The 20,000-nt window shown below is 42.7% G+C and overlaps 3 protein-coding genes across 3 annotated transcripts in view; 1 reads left to right on the plus strand and 2 right to left on the minus strand.

Moving 5' to 3' along the window:
* LOC121952682 (flavin-containing monooxygenase FMO GS-OX-like 2) overlaps positions 1-6,005 on the plus strand; it is an 11,269-nt gene extending 5,264 nt beyond the window's left edge. Inside the window, exons 2-7 of the mRNA XM_042499487.1 lie at positions 916-1,130; positions 1,286-1,338; positions 2,077-2,201; positions 2,277-2,384; positions 2,952-3,161; positions 3,669-6,005. Of these exons, the coding sequence (XP_042355421.1) occupies positions 916-1,130; positions 1,286-1,338; positions 2,077-2,201; positions 2,277-2,384; positions 2,952-3,161; positions 3,669-3,992 (1,035 nt within the window). The 3' untranslated portion in view covers positions 3,993-6,005. The remainder of the gene's footprint in view (positions 1-915; positions 1,131-1,285; positions 1,339-2,076; positions 2,202-2,276; positions 2,385-2,951; positions 3,162-3,668) is intronic.
* A 3,246-nt stretch (positions 6,006-9,251) lies between these two features.
* On the minus strand, positions 9,252-12,129 carry LOC121952889 (P2Y purinoceptor 3-like). Its single transcript, XM_042499756.1, has 2 exons — positions 11,023-12,129; positions 9,252-10,383 (listed from the first exon to the last, which is right to left on the minus strand). Exons 1-2 carry the CDS (start codon positions 11,463-11,465, stop codon positions 9,480-9,482), a joined length of 1,347 nt encoding a protein of 448 aa, XP_042355690.1. The 5' UTR covers positions 11,466-12,129; the 3' UTR covers positions 9,252-9,479.
* A 6,898-nt stretch (positions 12,130-19,027) lies between these two features.
* The window catches only part of LOC121952683, a 6,128-nt gene continuing 5,155 nt past the window's right edge, over positions 19,028-20,000 (minus strand). Inside the window, exon 7 of the mRNA XM_042499488.1 lies at positions 19,028-20,000. This exon is cut by the window's right edge and continues 216 nt beyond it. The gene's annotated coding sequence lies outside the window, so the exon portion shown is untranslated.

The following is a 20,000-nucleotide window of genomic DNA, read 5'->3' on the forward strand; positions in this document are numbered from 1 at the left end:
CCTCCTGCTGCTCCTGCTCCTGTTGTTCCTCCTCCTGCTGCTGCTGCTGCTGCTGCTCCTGCTCCTGCTCCTGCTCCTCCTCCTGCTCCTGCTCCTGCTCCTCCTGCTGCTGCTCCTCCTGCTCCTGCTGCTGATCTTCCTCCTCCTGCTGCTCCTGCTCCTGTTGTTCCTCCTGCTGCTGCTCCTGCTCCTGCTGCTCCTTCTGATCTTCCTCCTGCTGCTCATATGATTTTTTGGGGGGAGGGGCTGAGGCTTTTTAGTTATTTGTTAAAATATTTTGGGTTTTTTTTCACAGGTTTTGGCTATTTTTATTCCCTAAATATTTTTTGGTGATATTTAGAGAAACATTTATGATTATTTTTTTTTCAGCAATTAAAAAAAAAAAAGGTTTTTTTTCTTATAGAATTTTTAGGGATTTTTGAGGAAAATATTTAGCAACATTTGGGTTTTTGCTTGACATTTTTTAAACCATTTCAGGCTATAAAAAAATTGGCTGTTTTTAATTTTTTTTTTCTCATTTTCCTTTTAAAATTGGACATCTTTGAAGAAAATATTAAGGAGATTCCCATGTTTTGTTTTGTTTGGGGTTTTTTTTTTCTTTTAGAAATCTGGCTTTTTTTTTTCCTTTAAACTTTTGGCAATTTATCAAAGCCACAAAAACACATCATATGTTGTTCTCCAGGTTTGTGAAACAGAATTCCAAAATTTTTCCAGCTTTTGAAATTGCTCTTTGCAAATTCAATGACTTTTCCAGGATTTCCCTGACCGTGTGAATAAAATGTACGACGTGTGTGTCTTGAGATGTAGAGGAGCAGAAGGAGAAAGTAGCTTAAGATGTAAAATACTCAAGCACAAGTACTTTGAGTCAGTACTCGAGTAAAAGTACTCAGTTACATTCCAGTGCGGGTCGTTTAATGGAAAGCTGGAGGTCTTCACGTCTGTCACACGAGCCTCGTTCCTCACGGTGATTCCTCTTCTGTGTGTCAGTTCAACACGGCCGTGGAAAACGTGAAGCCCGTCGTCGTGGCGACGGAGGGCGAAGAGGCGAGGACGACATGGGAAGTGACATCGTCAGATTCGTCCGGTTGTCAGAAAACAGAAACCTTCGACTCGGTCTTCATCTGCTCGGGGTGAGAAGAGAAATAAATTTCACTTTCTTCTCTCTGCGTTCAGCTTCTGATCTGACGCTCTGAGAGGAAACTTCAACATCAGTTTCATGTGACTGGTCCAGAAACCAGAGACGCTGTCTGTGTTTGTCACTGACAGGCTCCGATTTCTTTTTCAGGCATTACTCCGACCCGCACGTCCCGCACATACCGGGGATCGAGAACTTTAAAGGTACAGTCCGCTAAAATACGTTTCTGTCTAAGTTTTACTTTTAGTCTCCATAAGGAGTCAGAGACATAAAACAGCATTAAAAGGGACCAGAGGAGGATCCCCCGCACCCCCACAGAGGACACAGCTGAGACACTGATGTCCTCAAATACTGGAAATGTCCGAAAAAGACGTCTGTGGCTCAGAGGTAGAGTGGGTCGTCCTCTAATGAGAAGGTCGGTGGTTCGATCCACGGTTCCTTCGGGCAACATATCGAAGTATCCTTGGGCAAAATACTGAACCCCACATTGCTCCCGATGCTGCGTCATCAGAGTTTGAGTGCGTGTGAACGGTTACTGAGCAGCAGGTGAAAAACGGTGGCCTCGGCCACCAGTGTGTGAAAGTGTGTGAAAGTGACGATGTAATGTGAAAGTGCTTTGAGGGGTCAAAAAGACTAGATAAGTGCGATATAAGTACAGTCCAGTTACCATTCAAAATACTAGAAATGTCCTAAAATTCTAAAACATCCTAAAATCCAAAACACGTCCAGAGGTGTCCTCAAATTAAAATCTGTGAAAAGTCCAAAAATTCTCGAAATTTCCTAAAATCTAATTAAGGTCCGAAATACTAGAAATATTAGCATTTGGTCTTCATGCAAACCTCTGGTGTTTATGCTAAGCTAAAAGTTAGCCTCTGGTCTTTATGCTAAGCTAACCATTAGCCTCTAGTCCTGGTCTGGGCTGACTGGGTGTCTCTCTGAAGGGGCGGTGCTCCACAGCCATGCATACAGGTGTGCGGAGGTGTTCTCGGGCCGGTCGGTGGTCGTTCTGGGAGCCAAAGCTTCAGGTTTGGACATTTCCATCGAGCTGGCTAAAGCTGGAGCTCAGGTAACAAACCGCTGACAGTAAATTCACCTCCAGCTTCATCGTCATGTCTCTGAGTCTCCTTCTGTCTCTGTCCAGGTGACTCTGAGTCACGGCCGTCCTCGTCTCACCTGTCCTCTGCCGGCCGGGATCCAACAGTCCAGCTCCGTGGTGGCGGTCGAGGAGGACGGCGGCCTTCGTTTCCAGGTGGGTGAAGGGTCGCGCTGTGAACAGGGCTTTACTTTCACTTCCTGCTCGCCAGCCACGTGACGAGCGTTCTCCGAAGTTACCACCCACGCAGCACGCAAACCAGCTCAAACCAGCCACAGCTTTCTGTCGAGAAATAACGTCTTACATGATTAAAGTCGAAGGAGTCACTCTGCACCGCTGAATATTTGGCTGTTTGTCGTTCACTGAGGGGCCCTGCGGGGCCGACCATCAGATATCGGAGCGGACAGTCGGTCTGCGGAGGTTTTTTCTGGACGGGACTGAAACAGTCTGAGCTGCTGTGAGTGAGTCAAAGAACAGACGTAACAAGGTTCAAAGGTATATAAGGTTTGTTTTACTGTCAGTACACGTGTACCACGAAAACACCCACACCGGTCACTCAGGTCCAGCAGAGCACAGAAGACCAACAAAATACTGAACTACTTATTACACGGCGGAGGTTCGGTGTGTCGGAGCACTGACGGAGGTTCGGTACGCTCTTCCTGCCGCCGGCTGCTCCTCCAGGAGAACTTTGACCGGTTGTTTATGAGTGTGTTGATGTTGCAGGACAGCTCGACCGCCGCCGCTGACGTCCTGATGTTCTGCACCGGCTACAACTTCAGCTTCCCGTTCCTGGACACGTCTCAGCTGGGTCTGCAGGTCCAGGACCACCTGGTGTCCCCCCTGTACCGCTTCCTGATGCCCCCCGCCTTCCCGTCGCTCTTCTTCATCGGCATCTGCAAAACCGTCTGCCCCTTCCCCCACTTCAACTGTCAGGTGAGCTCAGGTGTTCCTACGGTCCTGGAAAATCTGGAAAAGTCATGGAATTTGCAAATTGTGGTGTCCAGGACTGGAAAAATATGGAAAACTAAATAAATATACCCTGAAATTTTTGGAAAATCCTGGAATTTTGCTTCACAAACCTGCATAATAACGCAGTGATGTTTTCAAGGATCATCTGAAACTTAAATATTTTAATAAAAAAGCCAGGATTTTTTTCTTTGAAAGTTGCAAAAACTTTGAAACAAAAATTTATAAAGAAAAAACTTGATCTTAAAAATCCCAGAAAAAAGGTTTTAAAGTAACAATCATCAAAGAAAAACGATCAAAAAGTTTTTAAAGAAAAAAAACTCAAATATTTCTAAAGAGAAATAAACCGCCCAAATTTTTATTTACTCCAAAATCATTTGTGGTCTGGACTCAGCTGAGGTCCAGCAGAGACGCTCCGTCCCTCTGTCTGTCCCTCTGTCTCTCTGGTTGTTGAATCCGGTCTGGTGTCTTCAGGTCCAGTTCGCTCTGTCTGTGTTGGACGGCTCCGTCTCTTTACCGTCCGCCGCTCAGATGGAGGAGGAGGTCCGGCGGGAGCTGCGGGAGAAGGAGGAGCGTGGCGTCCTGCAGCGCCACCTGCTGATCCTGGACCAGGACCAGTGGGACTATCACCAGACGCTGGCTCGCACCGCCGGCTTCCCGCCGCTGCCGCCGGTCGTCCGCAGCCTGTATGAGGAGGTGTGGCGACAGCGCCGACTTCACCCCGAAAACTACCGCCGGCTGAACTACAGGCTGGTGGACGACATTCGGTGGGAGCTGACGCACGCCGATCAGGTTTGATCTGTTCGAAACTTTATCGACAGCAGCAAGTCAAAACCATCAGACGGCGGCGTCCTGCAGACGACCGATATCTGAGGCGAGGATCCACCGCCACGCTCGTCTGATGAGCCGCTCTGTCAAACAAAACCCTCACCAGAGTCTTTATCTCAGTCTGCAGACCGTCAGCAGCAGCTCGCTGCGAGGAATCACGCGCCATTTTAAATTCTGTACTCGGACAGCGGGCCAAAGATGGAGCTGCTCGCCGGGTTTCTGCCCTCCGGTGCAGGAGTGTTTCTCCCGCTGGCTCCGCCCACCAGCTCCCGCTCGCCTCGTAGGCTTCGTGCTGTGATGACGTCACAGATTTTTTTAGTAAAAAAACTGATCAAACGTTCACGACAGAAAGAGTCAGAACTGATGTTTTTGCAGTTTGCGTCGTGCAAACCGCGAGTGGCGACCAAGACGATGTGCCGCCAAGCTGAGCGGCGCCTCTTTGGCTCTCACACATTTGGTGCCCCGAGACTGAGGCCAAACAGAAACCTTCAAATGTTGATAACAGTAATATTCTCATGCTTTCTACGCCGAACACGATAAAAACGTTGTGTTACTCGCTCGTTTACGGCTGCAGGAGTATTTCCGGAGCAGCAGCTGTGCTTGAATAGACGCGCTTTCACTTCCATCGCATCGCTTCCATCTCACCGCCCAGTGTGAATTTGTGTCCGTTTCTCGTCTTTTCATTGACCGTATGTGAACTCGCTGCACAAAACGCTGGCTTTGCCTTCTGTGTGAACGCAGCATGACGGATATTTTCCTCAACTGAACATTTTCATAATTCAGCTTTCTCTTTCTCGGTAACCGAAGACGTCATAAAACACACTCCATTCAGACCGGACAGAAACAAAATCCAACTCACACAAAGCGTCTTGTTAGTGATCTAGTTAGTAAGTCTTCTGTTCATCCAATCAGCAGCTCCGCTTTGGTCCAAATAAATCCTAAATTCACAGAGTTAGAAATAAAAAATACCGTTAATCCCCACAGTCTGCAGACCGCCGGCTGGTTACAGTCCTGTAACTCCTCCACCCAGGTGTCACTGTGACTTTAAGCTGCCTGTTTCACCAGCAGGGACCGCAGACTGAGCTCTCATGGTGCGTGCTGTGCACTAAGTGAAATGACTTTAACAGAGAGAGGAGTGCCTGGATTTTTGCCGAAAAACAAACCTTCAGATTTCTCAACGCTCTGATACATCGTGTTGATGTTTTGTTGTTTTTTATTCCTCTTTTGTGCCAAAACACAGAAATCTACATTTAATATAAAATAATTGAATAAAAGATGAAACACAATAATGGAACAATCTTTAATATAACCATCCATATGAAAAACTCTTTTAAAGAAAAAAAAGTTCTTGAAAAGTATTTTTACTTGATATATTTCATCGTGATCACTCCTCCGTCACAATAACGAACGGTGCAAATTAATGTGAGATTTTCTGATCATCGTTTTTAAGACTTGAATGATTTAAGACGTTTTAATACCAATGAAGGCCTTAATCTTAAGTGAATGAATTCGGTGCCTTTTATTAACGCGGGAAAATGTTTTATTATTGATGCTGTGATGAGCTCAGCTGCCTCTGATTAACTCTGTAAACTGCCTCATCCATCAGAATAAAAATGCCTTAATGATAAATGATTTTAGGACCGGTGGTTCGATGTTACCTCATCAAACCCAGAGCCAATCAGCTGCTGCGTAGACGTCAGCTAATTATGTCCATTTGTATTTTTGTGAAGAACGTCATGAAATCACAAAAACCTTCATGATGTCAGCTTAGTAGGGTCATTAAAAAACGGAAATGTCATGGAGTTTGCAAATAGCAATTTCCAGGACTGGAAAAGTTTTGAAACACAAAATATAATCTGAAAGGTTTGGAAAGTCCTGGAATTTTCTCTTGCAAACCTGTGTAATAACACACGATATGTTCAAGGACCGTCAGAAATGTGAAATTCCAACAATAATGAAAATAATGAATTTTTAAAGAACAAAAAATTAAAAATCAAAATTATTCTTTAAAATTTTCCAAAAGAAAAGTTTTTAAAGTCAAGAGAGAAAGAAAAAAAGCCAATATTATTATTTAAAATTGCCAGAAAAGGGGCGTTCATTTTTTAAAGAAAACATACCTTCAAAGGCAAACAGCTGTTACAAGCAGGAAAAAAATCTGTTTTTGGTTTGAATATTTATGCCAAAAACATTTTGTATTAAAACGTTTTAGAGTGGACATCAATAGGAAAGTTGTAAAAATGTAACACTGATGTTTTAAAATTGATAGTAAAATCCGTCTGTAGGCTTCATATGTATGAATGTAAAAAAAAACTACCTTGAAAGTGTTATTTTAATACTGTAATTTTGTCATTTTAACAAAATGCCACAGGTGTATAAAATCAAGCACTCAGGCATGCAGACTGTGAAACAAGACATTTGTGAAAGAATGGGCCGCTCTCAGGAGCTCAGTGAATTCCAGCGTGGAACTGTCATAGGATGCCACCTGTGCAACAAATCCAGTCGTGAAATTTCCTCGCTCCTAAATATTCCACAGTCAACTGTCAGCGCTATTATAACAAAATGGAAGCGTTTGGGAACAACAGCAACTCAGCCACGAAGTGGTAGGCCACGTAAAGTGACGGAGAGGGGTCAGCGGATGCTGAAGCGCATAGTGCAAAGAGGTCGCCGACTTTCTGCACAGTCAATTGCTACAGAGCTACAAACTTCATGTGACCTTCAGATTAGCCCAAGTACAGTACGCAGAGAGCTTCATGGAATGGGTTTCCATGGCCGAGCAGCTGCAGCCAAGCCACACATCACCAAGTGCAATGCAAAGCGTCGGATGCAATGGTGTAAAGCACGCCGCCACTGGCCTCTAGAGCAGTGGAGACGCGTTCTCTGGAGTGATGAATCACGCTTTTCCATCTGGCAATCTGATGGACGAGTCTGGGTTTGGAGGTTGCCAGGAGAACGGTACATTTCAGACCGCATTGTGCCGACTGTGAAATTTGGTGGAGGAGGAATTATGGTGTGGGGTTGTTTTTCAGGAGCTGGGCTTGGCCCCTTAGTTCCAGTGAAAGGAACTTTGAATGCTTCAGGATACCAAAACATTTTGGACAATTCCATGCTCCCAACCTTGTGGGAACAGTTTGGAGCGGGCCCCTTCCTCTTTCAACATGACTGTGCACCAGTGCACAAAGCAAGGTCCATAAAGACATGGATGACAGAGTCTGGTGTGGATGAACTTGACTGGCCTGCACAGAGTCCTGACCTGAACCCGATAGAACACCTTTGGGATGAATTAGAGCGGAGACTGAGAGCCAGGCCTTCTCGACCAACATCAGTGTGTGACCTCACCAATGCGCTTTTGGAAGAATGGTCAAAAATTCCTATAAACACTCTCCTCAACCTTGTGGACAGTCTTCCCAGAAGAGTTGAAGCTGTAATGGCTGCAAAAGGTGGACCGACATCATATTGAACTCTATGGGTTAGGAATGGGATGGCACTTCAGTTCATAGTATGAGTAAAGGCAGGTGAGCGAATACTTTTGGTAATATAGTGTATGTATGAATGTAAAAAAAAACTACCTTGAAAGTGTTATTTTAATACTGTAATTTTGTCATTTTAACAAAATTGTACTCTTTTGTATTACAGTTTTCTCGTGTTTAAACTACAATAATCTGTAAATTGTATAAAGAAATCTAATTATTTCCACATATTCTTTCTTTAAATGACCAGTTTTGTTCATTTCGACATTATTTCGGAGCACGGCTGTGTGCGTGAGGTGTGTCGTGTGTTGAGTTTCAGTGTTTCAGTCGGAGCCGCAGACGTGTCGTTAATGATTGTGAGAGCGAGCGGATCCTCGCGTTAACCATGAACCAGGCCGCCGACACACAGCGCCGCCGTCAACAGCAGACTTTAATCCTCAGAATACACCAAAAATAAGACCGAGGTGCAACGTCACAGAACGACCTGAGCTCAACAACAACAACAACAACAACAACAACAACAACAACAACAACAACAACAACAACAACAACAGCAGCAGCAGCAGCAGCAGCAGCAGCAGCAGCAGCAGCAGCAGCAGCAGCAGCAGCAGCAGCAGCAGCAGCAGCAGCAGGTGAAGCGGCGAGCGTCCGCCGGTGACATTTAAGGAAGTGACACGTGTTAATGTTCCAGGACACGAGTTTGTCTTTCCTGACACGAGGAGTGAAAACCAACAGAGTCAGCAGCCCGTTAACGCTCCACGGAGCAGGTCGCATCCTCCGTCACAGGGTCAAAGGTCAGCAGGAGGAGGTCAAGTTTTAAACCAGGAGGCGTTCCCCTTTAAGCCTCTCAGGTGACAATAATGTCACGTGACCAGAAGTGAGCCGCCACAGACGTCAGGTGTGCACTCAAAATTCATCATTCTCGCCCCAAAAAATCGTCCTCCAGCAGCACAGCAGGGACTCAGCCTGCCTTACGGGGGCCGGGGGCTGGGGGGCCAGTCACAGCGGCCCCGTACATGTTTCTAGGATTCTAAAAAAATGTATTTATTTACCATCTATTTAACAAGGAGATTAAGATTAAGATTTTAGAATCTTTAACGGATTTTAGGATTTTACATTTTTCAAGATTTTACAACATTTGTTGGGTTTTCAGGACATTTCTGAGATTTTAGTGAGATGTCTTTAATTTTGGGACGTTTCTCTGATTGTAGGACATTTTTAGAAGATTTTTGAATCTTTATAGGATTTTTGGATGTTTCTCAGATTTTAGGAGGTGTCTTCGTTTGCAGGAAGTTTCTAGGATCGTGCAACATTTTTCAAGATTTTACAACTTTTTAAAAATTTTTAGGACGTCTTGGATGTTAAGACCTTTGATTTTAGGAGTTTTCTGTAATTTTAGGAGGTTTCAAGGATTTTAGAACATTTTTAGGGTTTTAGGATGTTTTTTTAAAAGATTTTAGGACGTGTCTACGATTTTAGGACATTCCCCAGATTTTAGGATGTTTCTTAGATTGACAGGAGTTTCTAGATTTTAGAACATTTCTTGTAATTTAGGACATTTCTAGTATTTTAGGACATCAGTGTCTCAGCTGTGTCCTCTGTCGGGGGTGTGGGGGATCCTCCTCTGGCTCTATTTGGATCAAAAAGCTCTGTTTTGATGCTGTTTTATGTCTCTGACACCTTATGGAGACTAAAAGGACAAAAACTATTCTCACTGTGAATCTTTATCTTTATTTTTACGGTGAATTAGAAAATGGTTGGGGGGCCACCAGGGGCCAGATTTGGCCCCTAGGACACACGTTGAGTATCAGTGGTCTAAACAGTAAGGACTTAAACAGATTCTGATTTTTGCTTTCAAAACTTGTCTGAATACTGAAACGATGAGTCCAAACAACAAAAACAAGTCTTTGGTTCTGTTAAATTGGATTAACGTCAACAGTTTTTAGACTGTCCCCAAACTCTACAGGCCCCGACACAGCGAGTCACTGATTTAGAAGATGACCCTTGAGGACTTGGACTCGTTCTCCATGTGCACCACCCTTTCTATCTTCTCGGCGGCGTCTGGGTCGTCCTCTCCCACACCCTCTTTTTTCAGGATCTTCAGCGGCCACCAGAGGGAGCCGCTGCGGCGGTCTCTGCGGACGGCGTGTTCTGTCGGCCAGCAGCAGGGGGCGCCTTTGTCCCCCGTCAGGAAGTAGAGGAGGGCGTTGAGCCAGGCGTTACAGGAGGCCAGCGGCCGGGTGACCTTGTAGCAGATGGAGACGGTCTTCATGACGTTGCAGCCGCCGAGCTGCCCCCGCCGCAGGAGCAGGAAGAGCGTCCGGGTCACGTGGAAGGGCAGGAAGCAGAGCGCAAACAGCAGCGTGATGGTCACAATGGTTTTGATGGATTTCCGCCGCCGCCGAATGTAGTGTGAGTACTGCGATCCGGAGATGGAGACGGAGGTTCTCTCCCGTTCTCTGACTCCCTCTGACAACCCGTCTCCCACCGGACCGTCCTCGCCGCCCTCTATCGAACTGGGCGGGGAGCGCAGGGTCTGAAATATGGTCCTGACCACCTGAGAGTAGCACCAGGCAATGATGACGAAGGGCACAAAGAAGCCCAGCAGGTGGAGGACGATGCCGTACGGGACGTAGTCGGCAAACTCCTTATCGATGGCGTCATCCCAGCAGTTCATGTACCCGCCGTCGTCCTGAGATCCAGAACTGTTTCCACCTTCCCTCGCCGCTCCGGGCCCGACACCGGCCCCTCGGGTCAGGTATCCGGTCTGAGCAAACCTGAAGATGGGGCAGGTGAGGATGAAGACCACCACCCACACCAGTGCACAGGTGCCCTTCACCACCCGCTTGCTCTCCAGAGTGATGGTCCTCATCGGGTGGCAGATCCCCAGGTACCTGAGGACGGACATCCACAGGTGAGTTACAACCTCTAACAGTCTTTAAACGGTCAACCAGGGGTTGTAGGACATTTTTAGGATTTTAGGACATTTCTCAGATTTTGGGTTTTAAGGACTTTAGGACATTTCTATGCTTTTAGGACATCAGTGTCTCAGCTGTGTCCTCTGTCGGGGGTGTGGGGGACCCTCCTCTGACTCTATTTTGATGCTGTTTTATGTCTCTGACACCTTATGGAGACTAAAAGGACAAAAATAATTCTCACTGTGAATCACTTTATTTTTATTGTCACTTAGAAAATGTCAATTTTTGTCAGATCCTGTCAGGGACCAGATTTGGCCCCCAGGACATACGTTGAGTATCAGTGGTCTAAACAGTAAGGACATAAACAGATTCTGATTTGAGGCTTTTAAAGACTGTTTAAAGCTCTGAATACTGAAACAATGAGTCCAAACAACAAAATCAAGTCTACAGGCCCAACTTACAACGTCTCTAGGATTTTAGGACATTTCTCATATTTTTTTAGGAAATTCCTAGGATTTCAAGACATTTCTAGGATCTTAGGACACCAAGTCAACTGTCGGCCGTTGATCATTGTTGGGCTTATTCTGCACCGGGTGCCGTGTGCGGGTGTCCTACCTGTGCACGGAGATGCAGGTGAGGAAGAAGATGGAGCAGTAGAGGTTGAAGTAGAAGAGGAAGCGGACGAGGCGGCACATGAAGTCGCCGAACACCCAGCGGTCCCTCAACACGTAGCTCGCCACGAGGAAGGGCAGGGACAGGCCGTACATCAGGTCGGTGGTGGCCAGGTTTACCATGTAGATCAGCGAGGTGTTCCAGCGTCGCCCACCGCCGCCGCCGCCGCAACAGCCGCTGTGGTGGCGGCAGGAGCGCAGTAGCACCACCGAGTTGAGGGTGAGGCTGAAGAGGAAGGTCAGCGAGTAGCAGACGGGCAGGAAGACGTACTTGTAGGATTCGTCGATGCTGCAGGACGACGGAGGGAGGGACGAGGTGCCGGAGGCGTTGCTCGCCGCCACCAAACCGATGTCCGGAGTGACGTTGGAGACTTGGCTCAGCCCCATGATGAACCTCTGAGGGCTATTTGTGGCAGAGCAGGTTCGGTTCAGGTTCCCGTGCCGTCATCTCGCCGGATTCTTCGCGCTCTCTGAGGTTTCCTTCATTCGTCCTTCCTCTGATCGATCGATCCGTCTCTGTCTCCGTCCGTCTAATCGCTGTCTGTCGGGGACTGACCCATGTCTCCGGTCTGTGGAAGTCTGTGACGGAGAGAAAACACAGTGATTAGTTTGGAAAAGCTCGTTCACAATGTACCGCCGGCGTTCTGCTGATGTAGACTATGTTTCGCTCAATTAGCCGCTCAATCATTAACGAAGCCTTCCGGAAACCTCAGTGTTCACGGAGCCTCTCGGGGCGGCAGCTCGGTGTCTCCTGCTGAAACGTTTGGGGTCATTTTCAGGGTTTAAATTCAAGCCCATGTTTTGGAACAACGGGGTCAAAGACATTCATGACTTCAGCAGGAACACGACGCTGGCTCTGACGTGCTGCTGAAGAGCGTCTCATATTTATTAATGAAACCAGACGGGTAGATTTACGCCAGCAAAATTATAATGGATTTATGGTGGACACGCAGAAATCAAAGTCCAAAATAATAATACAGTCTTTTAAATGTTACGTGCTCTCTGTAACACTTTGTCAGGCTGAGATTATTTAGTTATTATGTCGACATCAGGAAGCACACAAACGTATTTAGTGACGTCACAACAGATTTTTCTGTTTGAATGAAACAGGTTTTTGCTCAATCGTTTAAAACAAAATGTCAGTGTTCGGACAAATCTGTTGAAAAGTTAATTTTACTTAAAAATCTACAGAACTGACACCTTGAAAAAGGTAAATAAATATAACTATAGTTATGCTTTCTTTATATTTAAGTTTCTTCATATGTAGCTGTATGAACTTGATTTTTTGAAGTTGCTGCAAATTTAAAGTTGCTGACACATTTCTATAGTATTTCTACCACTTACTACTGTTTATCTATTAACGTCAATAAATCAAGCTAGGAATCAAATTCCTATGAAAAAGGCGAGCGATATAACTGTCAGTCCTAAGTTATGTTGACGATGCTGATGTTAAGTTTTCTTAAAGCTGACTTGTATTGACTTCATTTTGTGAAGTTGTTGCAACTCAAAACTGGCAAATTTCTCTACTATTTCTATTTTCTACCATTCTCTTTTTAGTGTTTAGTGTTAAGTGTTTGCAAGTTAGGAATCCAGTCACCTTGACAAAGGAAGTTTTAAGTTGTATTGATGTTAAATCCAATTGTTTAGTTTTCTTAAAACTGAGTTGTATTTACTTAAAACTGTGCAGTTGCTGCTAATTTTTCTACAAAAACATAATTTCAGTGTAAAGTTAATTTTACTTAAGTTAAGTTTACTTAAAACTGAGTTGTATTAACTTCATTTTGTGAATTTGTTGCAACTGAAAAAAAAAACAAGGGAAATGATGTTGCTCAAAGTGTTAAAAACTTAAATAAATCAAGTTAGGACACTCGTCCAAGTCTGAAGTCATATTTACGTTACATCCCATTGTTCATTTTTCTTAAAATTTTCTTTGTTTTTGACATTATTATTTACATCAGCCTGTCAGATTTTACAGCGAATATCTGGCTCATTCTCTGCTGTGCTCACTTTATCTTTGGCAGTTTAATAAATTCTGCTCATTAAATACGACTGTTCGGAGAAGTCATGGAAACTTGGTTTAGTTAAGTTTCTAATAGTTAATGCAACTTGTCATTTTGAAGTTGAAACAACTTCACAAAATTAAGTAAATGCAACTAAATTAAAGGTAAACTTGATTACCAGATTTGGATATAATGGTAAGATTTAGGTTTTAAACTGCCGTGGTCCCTTTTAAATAAAACAGAGGGAATAAGTAAATATAAAGTGAACATTGTTTAAATAATAGTTATTTTTTCTGACCTTTTTTTAAGCCAGTTTCCCAGATTTATTTTTTTCGGTTCATTTTTCGTGCTTACTTTACTCATGTCAGGCGGCTAAATTTGAACTAATACAAAAAAAAAAAAAAAAAAAGACTCGGTGTCTTGGATTTTAAAAAATTGAGATCAACTTTCACAGTTAACCCTTTGGAACCTGGATCGACATCACTTTTCTTGTGTTACTTTCAGACGCCAAGTATTTAACCCCTTAAAATCTGTACACATTTGTTCAGTTTATTTTCAAAAATATGGGGAAAAAAGGTTGTACTAAAACTGGTAAGAAATGTCCCACGAATTGCAAGAAATTTGTAGATTGAGAAAATTATTTTCAAAAGCTAGGGGAAAAAGAAAAAAGCAAGGGAATTTTTTTTCTAAAACAAATTTTAAAAATTCTGTAATTGATAATTCGACAATACTGTTTGAAGCATTTCCGCTGTCAAGACTCGATCTGGATTAAAACCTGAAACGTGATGCGGATCAGTCTTACCTCTGGCTGTCCTCCTGGTCCTGGCTGTCCCCTCGGTCTCGTCCTGTCCTCTGTCCTCTGTCTTCTGTCCTCTGTCCTCTGTTGTGGCTCAGGAGCGTCTGTTTCAGGGCCGAAGGGTCTCTCGGGGTTTCTCGCCTGACCTTCAGCTTCTCTGTAAATAATTGATCAGCATTCATTCAGTCAGAACTGCAGGAATGAAACCCAATACAGGACTGCAGAGGAGGAGCAGGAGCAGGAGGAGGAGGAGGTGCTGCTGCGACCTTTTATCGTTAATCGGCAACATCGGCTCAAACAAGAAAAGTTCAAAGCTGTCAGATCTTTAATATTTAAATCTCACAGCTGCCAAATATTTCTCAGATTAACCCCAAAGTTAACTGAAATTAATTTGCCGCAGTTTCTGTACTTCCCAATATTTAACCCTTTGATACCCGAATCAACATCACTTTTCTTGTGCAGTAAACTATTTCGATATTTAAAAATATCTAAACTAATATTATAAAGAGGTTGGTTTTTTTTTTAATGGACTGATTTATTTTAATAATACTGGAAAACGGCATCGAGCAACTTGGCAAAAGCTTAAAAATAAGTTAGGGGAAAATAAGATAGATGAGAAAGATATATTTTATTATTATTATTGTATTATTGTTATAATTATTTTTAAATATTTTTTCATTTGTTAGAATTTTAAGCACTTTTTGTGGTCATTTTTTTCTTTTTTTAAGGTGATTTTTGCTCAGGTTTCCAGGTGGTTAACAGATTTAAATCAGTGTGATTTTAACTGCCGAAATGTGTTTTTCTGCTAAATAATCACCAAACTTCCTTTTTTTTCCTTTGTTCAATCATCACGCTCTTATTAAACATTTAAGAAAACACAACATGTTACACACACACAAATGTTACTAATATGAAACTAATTTAAGAACTGCAAGAATGAGCAGATATTTTAGTGCGACATTATTCACCTTTTTTTCAATATTCTGTCATTCAGAGTGATGAGTTTATTCTCTCACCTTTTCCTCCTGAAGCTCCGTCGTCCTCGTGCCTCCTCTCGTTATCTGAGGCTTTAATTAGAAAGCAAAGTGAGCCCAGTCAACACATCAGCCCCTCCTCCTCCTCCTCCTCCTCCTCCTCCTCCTCCTCCTCCTCCTCCATCGTCTTCATCGTCTGCGCTGATTGGCTGGTAATGCAGAGTTTGGCGGTGAGCACACCGTCGCAGCGCTGCATGACAAAGATCTGGCCGTGTGTTTGAACGTGTGATGGTGTGAGAGCGTGATCAAACAGGCGACACAATCGGAGGTCAAACAGGCAGCAGAGGAATGAATAAATACAGCAAAGCACTTAAAAAAGCTCCTTTATGCTGTGAAATGATCCGACTGAAGCTGTTTTTACACCAAACGCGACTCTGTGCCGTAAAAATGCTTCTCACACACTTTCACAAACAAAGTCTTAAAACTTTTAAATGACTTTTCAAGAAATTGACAAACTTGGCTGGAGTTTTTTTTTTTTTTTAAAAAAAACGCATTCAAATTCTCCTCAACTCATCGCACAAGGGCCAATCTGGCAAATCTGGCCCTGACAAGGCCCCTGGTGGCCCCCAACCATTTTCTGATTGACAATAAAAATAAAGTGATTGACTGTGAATGTTTTGTCCTTTTAGTCTTAATAAGGTGTCAGAGACATAAAACAGCATCAAAACAGAGCCAGAGGAGGATCCCCCACACCCCCGACAGAGGACACAGCTGAGACACTGATGTCCTAAAATACAAGAAATGTCCAAAAATCCTGGGAATGTCCTAAAATCTTGAAATGTCTCCAAATCTGAGAAATATCTGAAAATTCTAGAAATCTAAAATCCCAGAAACTTCTCAAAATGCCCCTAAAATCGTCACTTTCTCACTCCGACTCCTCACACGCTGAGGTTTGTCAGTGACCTTCCACATCAGTTTGTGACGTCGGGGTTTTGAGGTGGGACGGCTACCCAAAACCTCATAAACTGGCAAGTCAGTATGAGACCAGTTGGGAGTGAGAATGTTTTGCAAAAATTTGATCCTATCCAAACGTCCTAAGATCTTAGAAATGTCCTGAAATCTAAAAAAAAAAAATCCTAGAAACGCCTGTAAATCTGAAGAACTGTGGTCAATAAAATCGAAACATTGCGAAGTCCTGGAGGGACTGAATTTTGCTTTTATTGCTCTGTGAACTTTATAATATTGAAACGTGCTCGATAAGAGTTATGATATTAATTTATTATTTATGAAGAATGCTGACTAAAATATCGGCTCTTTTCAGACAAGCACACTGTGACTTTACACTAAAAACGTGGTCAAATAATTAAAATTAAAAAATGGAAAAACAAGAATAGTGGAGAGTGAAAGTGATGCAGATGATTCACATTCAGACTGAACGACTTCATTCGTTTTCTGGTTTCACTGAAAACATCGAACAGTGACATAATAAAGAAGAGACCACAACGTGTTTCTGTTACTGACTTCAAAATATATTTCATCATTAAAAAAATGCAGTGAAATTTATTTACATTTTTAAAATACTTCTCTAAATATTCTTTAAGTCACAATGAAATAAAAAACCAAAGTGTTCATATCACATTACTCTTAAATTCTTTCGATTTCTAAATCACATCGTTTCTTTAACAACTCTTCAAAAGTCATTTCAGTCTTGCTTTAAATGTTTGATTTAAACACATCGTCTTCCATGACTGTGACATTGAGCTCTTCATCAATAATCTCTATCAAAATATAATATTTTAATTATTAAAAAGCCACACGTTAAATCATCTGGATATTATTGGCTGCTGTTTCAACCAAAAAGTAAAATTACTGCGAGTTAAAAGAATAAAAACCAAAATAAACCACAGCATACACGTGCCTATATTCAGCGGATTATTCCCTTTAATTTCTTACAATAATGATAAACAATAAGTGTACCTGAAGGGTTTAGCATCAGTTTAAAGAGGCACAACTCCAAAACACAAATAATAGAAACTCTGGTTTTATGCATTAAGGTTATATTAACCCTTTTAACCCAGCAGATCGGCTTGATTTCTTTCAAAAAACATTCGTAAAAGGAAATAAAACTTAAGAAGAAATTACCCAAAAATTAGCAAGAAACTAGTAAAAAAGTACAAGAAAATAACATGAAAATCTTTTTTTTTTAAAATAAAACCCCAGGGAAAACAAATCAAATAACTGATAATTTTGTAACATCATTTTAATGTGTAATTGTGATAATTATAAATATAGTTTTCCCTTAACATCTTCCCCTAACTTCTTAAAAAAAAGTTTTCTCTACTACAAATTTCTTGTAATTTGTGGAATATTTTCCACCAAGTTGCTCAAAAAAGTCATGTGGCTGCAGCTTTCAAAGGGTATAAACTGTAAAATAATCTTAAGAGGCAACTCGCTGAGCGCACGGACGGCCATTTTCCTGCACCTGATATTAAATGTGGACTATTAACCTGATTTTTATAGTTTCAGAGAACTTACTTTCTGAGTAACGACTCCATATATCAAGATAGACGTGTATCTCTTTGTTGCCACAAATGTGTGAAGCAAAACAAATCCTGGCGAAATTCCCAATTTATGGTAACACCAGTTTGGTTTTTTTTTTTCAAATAAACATAATAAGCAGAAAATGAACCAAAATATGAGTTCGGTTGAGCTTGTGTTGCTACACATGCTGTCTGAGTGTAATGTCCCCTCGTTACAATAACAGGAAAAAGTCCTAAAGACAATAAAACTTAAATACGATAAGTTAGAATCATTTGCATATAATGTTTTTAGATTTAAAGAGAAGCCAAATCGTTCTTTTCTTTTCTCACCAACACAAAGAAAAACATCTGGACGATTTTTGATCTGAACTTTGCATCAAATTTGATCCTTGAAACGTTCGTCGTGGTCGACCTCTGAATGTGAGAACGGTCGAAGAGCTCGACTGGTTTCCAAGAACGGACCCGCTGCTGCTCGTCCTACCTGAGAAATATTTTTCGGATTCTCTTGTTAAAATTCAAACACACAAACTTCACAACCAGATGTTTTGAGTCCGACATTCAAATTCAATGCAAAAACCATGAACGCATAAAAAAGCATCAGGCGCTCATGAAGACCTGCTTTCGTTTTCTACATCCTGTTCCCTTGAGCCTGAAATGTTTTCTTTCTTTTTTTTGTTTGCCAGGTTGTTTCTTAAGCGTTTCTTAAAGGCGTCATACCCATTGTTCCGATGGCTAAAAAGTCTGAACGCCCATTAATCCTAAAAATGTCCAACTGGACCAAAAGCCCGTTATCCCCAAAATTCAAATTACTGCGTTGCGATTGTTTGCACCGTGGTATCAAGTTGGCACCCAAGATTCTGTTTCAAATTCAATATCAGTATCAATATCTGACCAAATGCCCCCCCCCCGAAATACGATGCTGAGCGATGGACAGAAAACACGATGATGTCACGGTGAAGTTAACCTTCATCACTTTATCCAGCTGTGTGGAGTTTCATCATAATTAGCACAAAAATTCTCAAGTTAAGGCCAAAAACATGTTTTATGATGTTGCAGTGACCTTTGACCACCAAAGTCCGATATCCCCCCCCCCCCCACCCCCCCTCCCCCCCCCCCCCCCCCCCCCCCCCCCCACCCCCCCCCCCCCCCCGAGTTTATTCTTGAGACCAAGTGGACGTTTGTGCCAAAATTGAGGAAAATCCTACGAGGTGTTGTTGAGATATTGCATTCACAAGAATGGGACGGATACAAAGTCACAGTGACCTTTGACCACCAAAGTCCGATCAGTTTATTCTTCAGTCCAAGTGAAAGTTTGTGCCAAATTTGAAAAAAAAAAAACCTCAAGATGTTCTTGAGATATCACATTCACGAAAACTTGACCTGACCAGCAAATTCTTAATAATTCATTATTATTCCAAGTGGACATTTGTGCCAAATTTTTTAAAAAATTCCCTTAAGGTTTTTTTTTTTTAAAGTTATCATGCTCAAGAGAAAGGACAGAAAGACAAGGTCACTGCGACCTGTGACCACCAAAACCTATCTCAGATCATTTTTGAGTCTCGGTGGATGTTTGTGCCAAATTTGGAAAAAAAAAATCCCTCAAGACACTCTATCGCATTCATGAGAATGGGATCGACAGACAGATGGACAACCTGAAAGCATGATGCCTCCGGCCTCAGCTATCGCTGGTGCAGAGACAAAACAAACGGCCATCACTCCAAAGTCCTGTTTCTCAAAAACAAACACTCCCTGAAGTTGGTTTCAGTTTCGCAGAAGCGTTTGGGCCACTGAACACTTTTTACCAACCTTACTCTACTTTTACAGAAATCTTTTCTGAAGCAACAGTTGAGTGGTTTATGTAGTCTCTGAAGCATTGTTGACAAATGTGACGCACCTGTGCTTTACAGAAACGTACGCTGTTTTTCATGCAGTTCTAACTGTGTCACTTCGAAGAAACGGGCGAAATGAGCGTTTGTTTTGGGGGATAATGGGCTGTTTTGAACTATTTGTAGACATGCATTAAAAAAACGGTTAGAAGTGACCATGCGGTCCACTAACTCGTCATTTTCAGTTTTTGTAAACCTGCTCTGGGTGTCATCACCCTGGAAGCATCAGAGTAGACGTCTTCCCTTCTGGACCTCTGCTTTAATTTCCACGACTGAAACTGGACCTAAACTCGAAAACAGATCCTGAGTTAGTTCATATGCAAAACAAAACACAGAATTCAATGGCCGAGTGAAGTTTAGAGGAAGTTACGACAAAATCCTCGAGCTTAGCTGTGTTTGTCTTTCTTTGTTCGCGGTTTAAGGGTAACCCCGTCCTCACCAGCCAGAAGGTGATTGATTTGTGTTTGAATTTGGATTCAATCCACCGAAAACTTTGTTCCTTCGTTGAACTTTCAAAGTTACTTCTCTTTGTTTCTTATCAACTTGCTGCCGTGAACCGACTCGTTTCTTTTGGACGTTGTGCTGAAGTTTCGTCCTGACTGGACAACCTCAAAGTGGTGCCATAAAACCTTCTGGGTTTTCAGGCGACTCAGTTTCGTTTACACCTGACCATCCGGTCGTATCGTCCCCTTCGTGCCCTGAAGGCTGGCGCTCTGTCAGTTTTGA

The sequence above is a fragment of the Plectropomus leopardus genome, chromosome 13, assembly GCF_008729295.1.
Source record: "Plectropomus leopardus isolate mb chromosome 13, YSFRI_Pleo_2.0, whole genome shotgun sequence".
Taxonomy (NCBI): domain Eukaryota; kingdom Metazoa; phylum Chordata; class Actinopteri; order Perciformes; family Serranidae; genus Plectropomus; species Plectropomus leopardus.

What these genes read in the sequence shown, in the direction of transcription:
- LOC121952889 (XM_042499756.1), bottom strand. Translation starts at nt 11,465, where the DNA reads ATGGGGCTGAGCCAAGTCTCCAACGTCACTCCGGACATCGGTTTGGTG. An exon ending in ACCTGCATCTCCGTGCACAG is followed by an intron (nt 10,384 to 11,022) that starts GTAGGACACCCG and finishes GTCCGTCCTCAG; the next exon opens with GTACCTGGGGATCTGCCACC.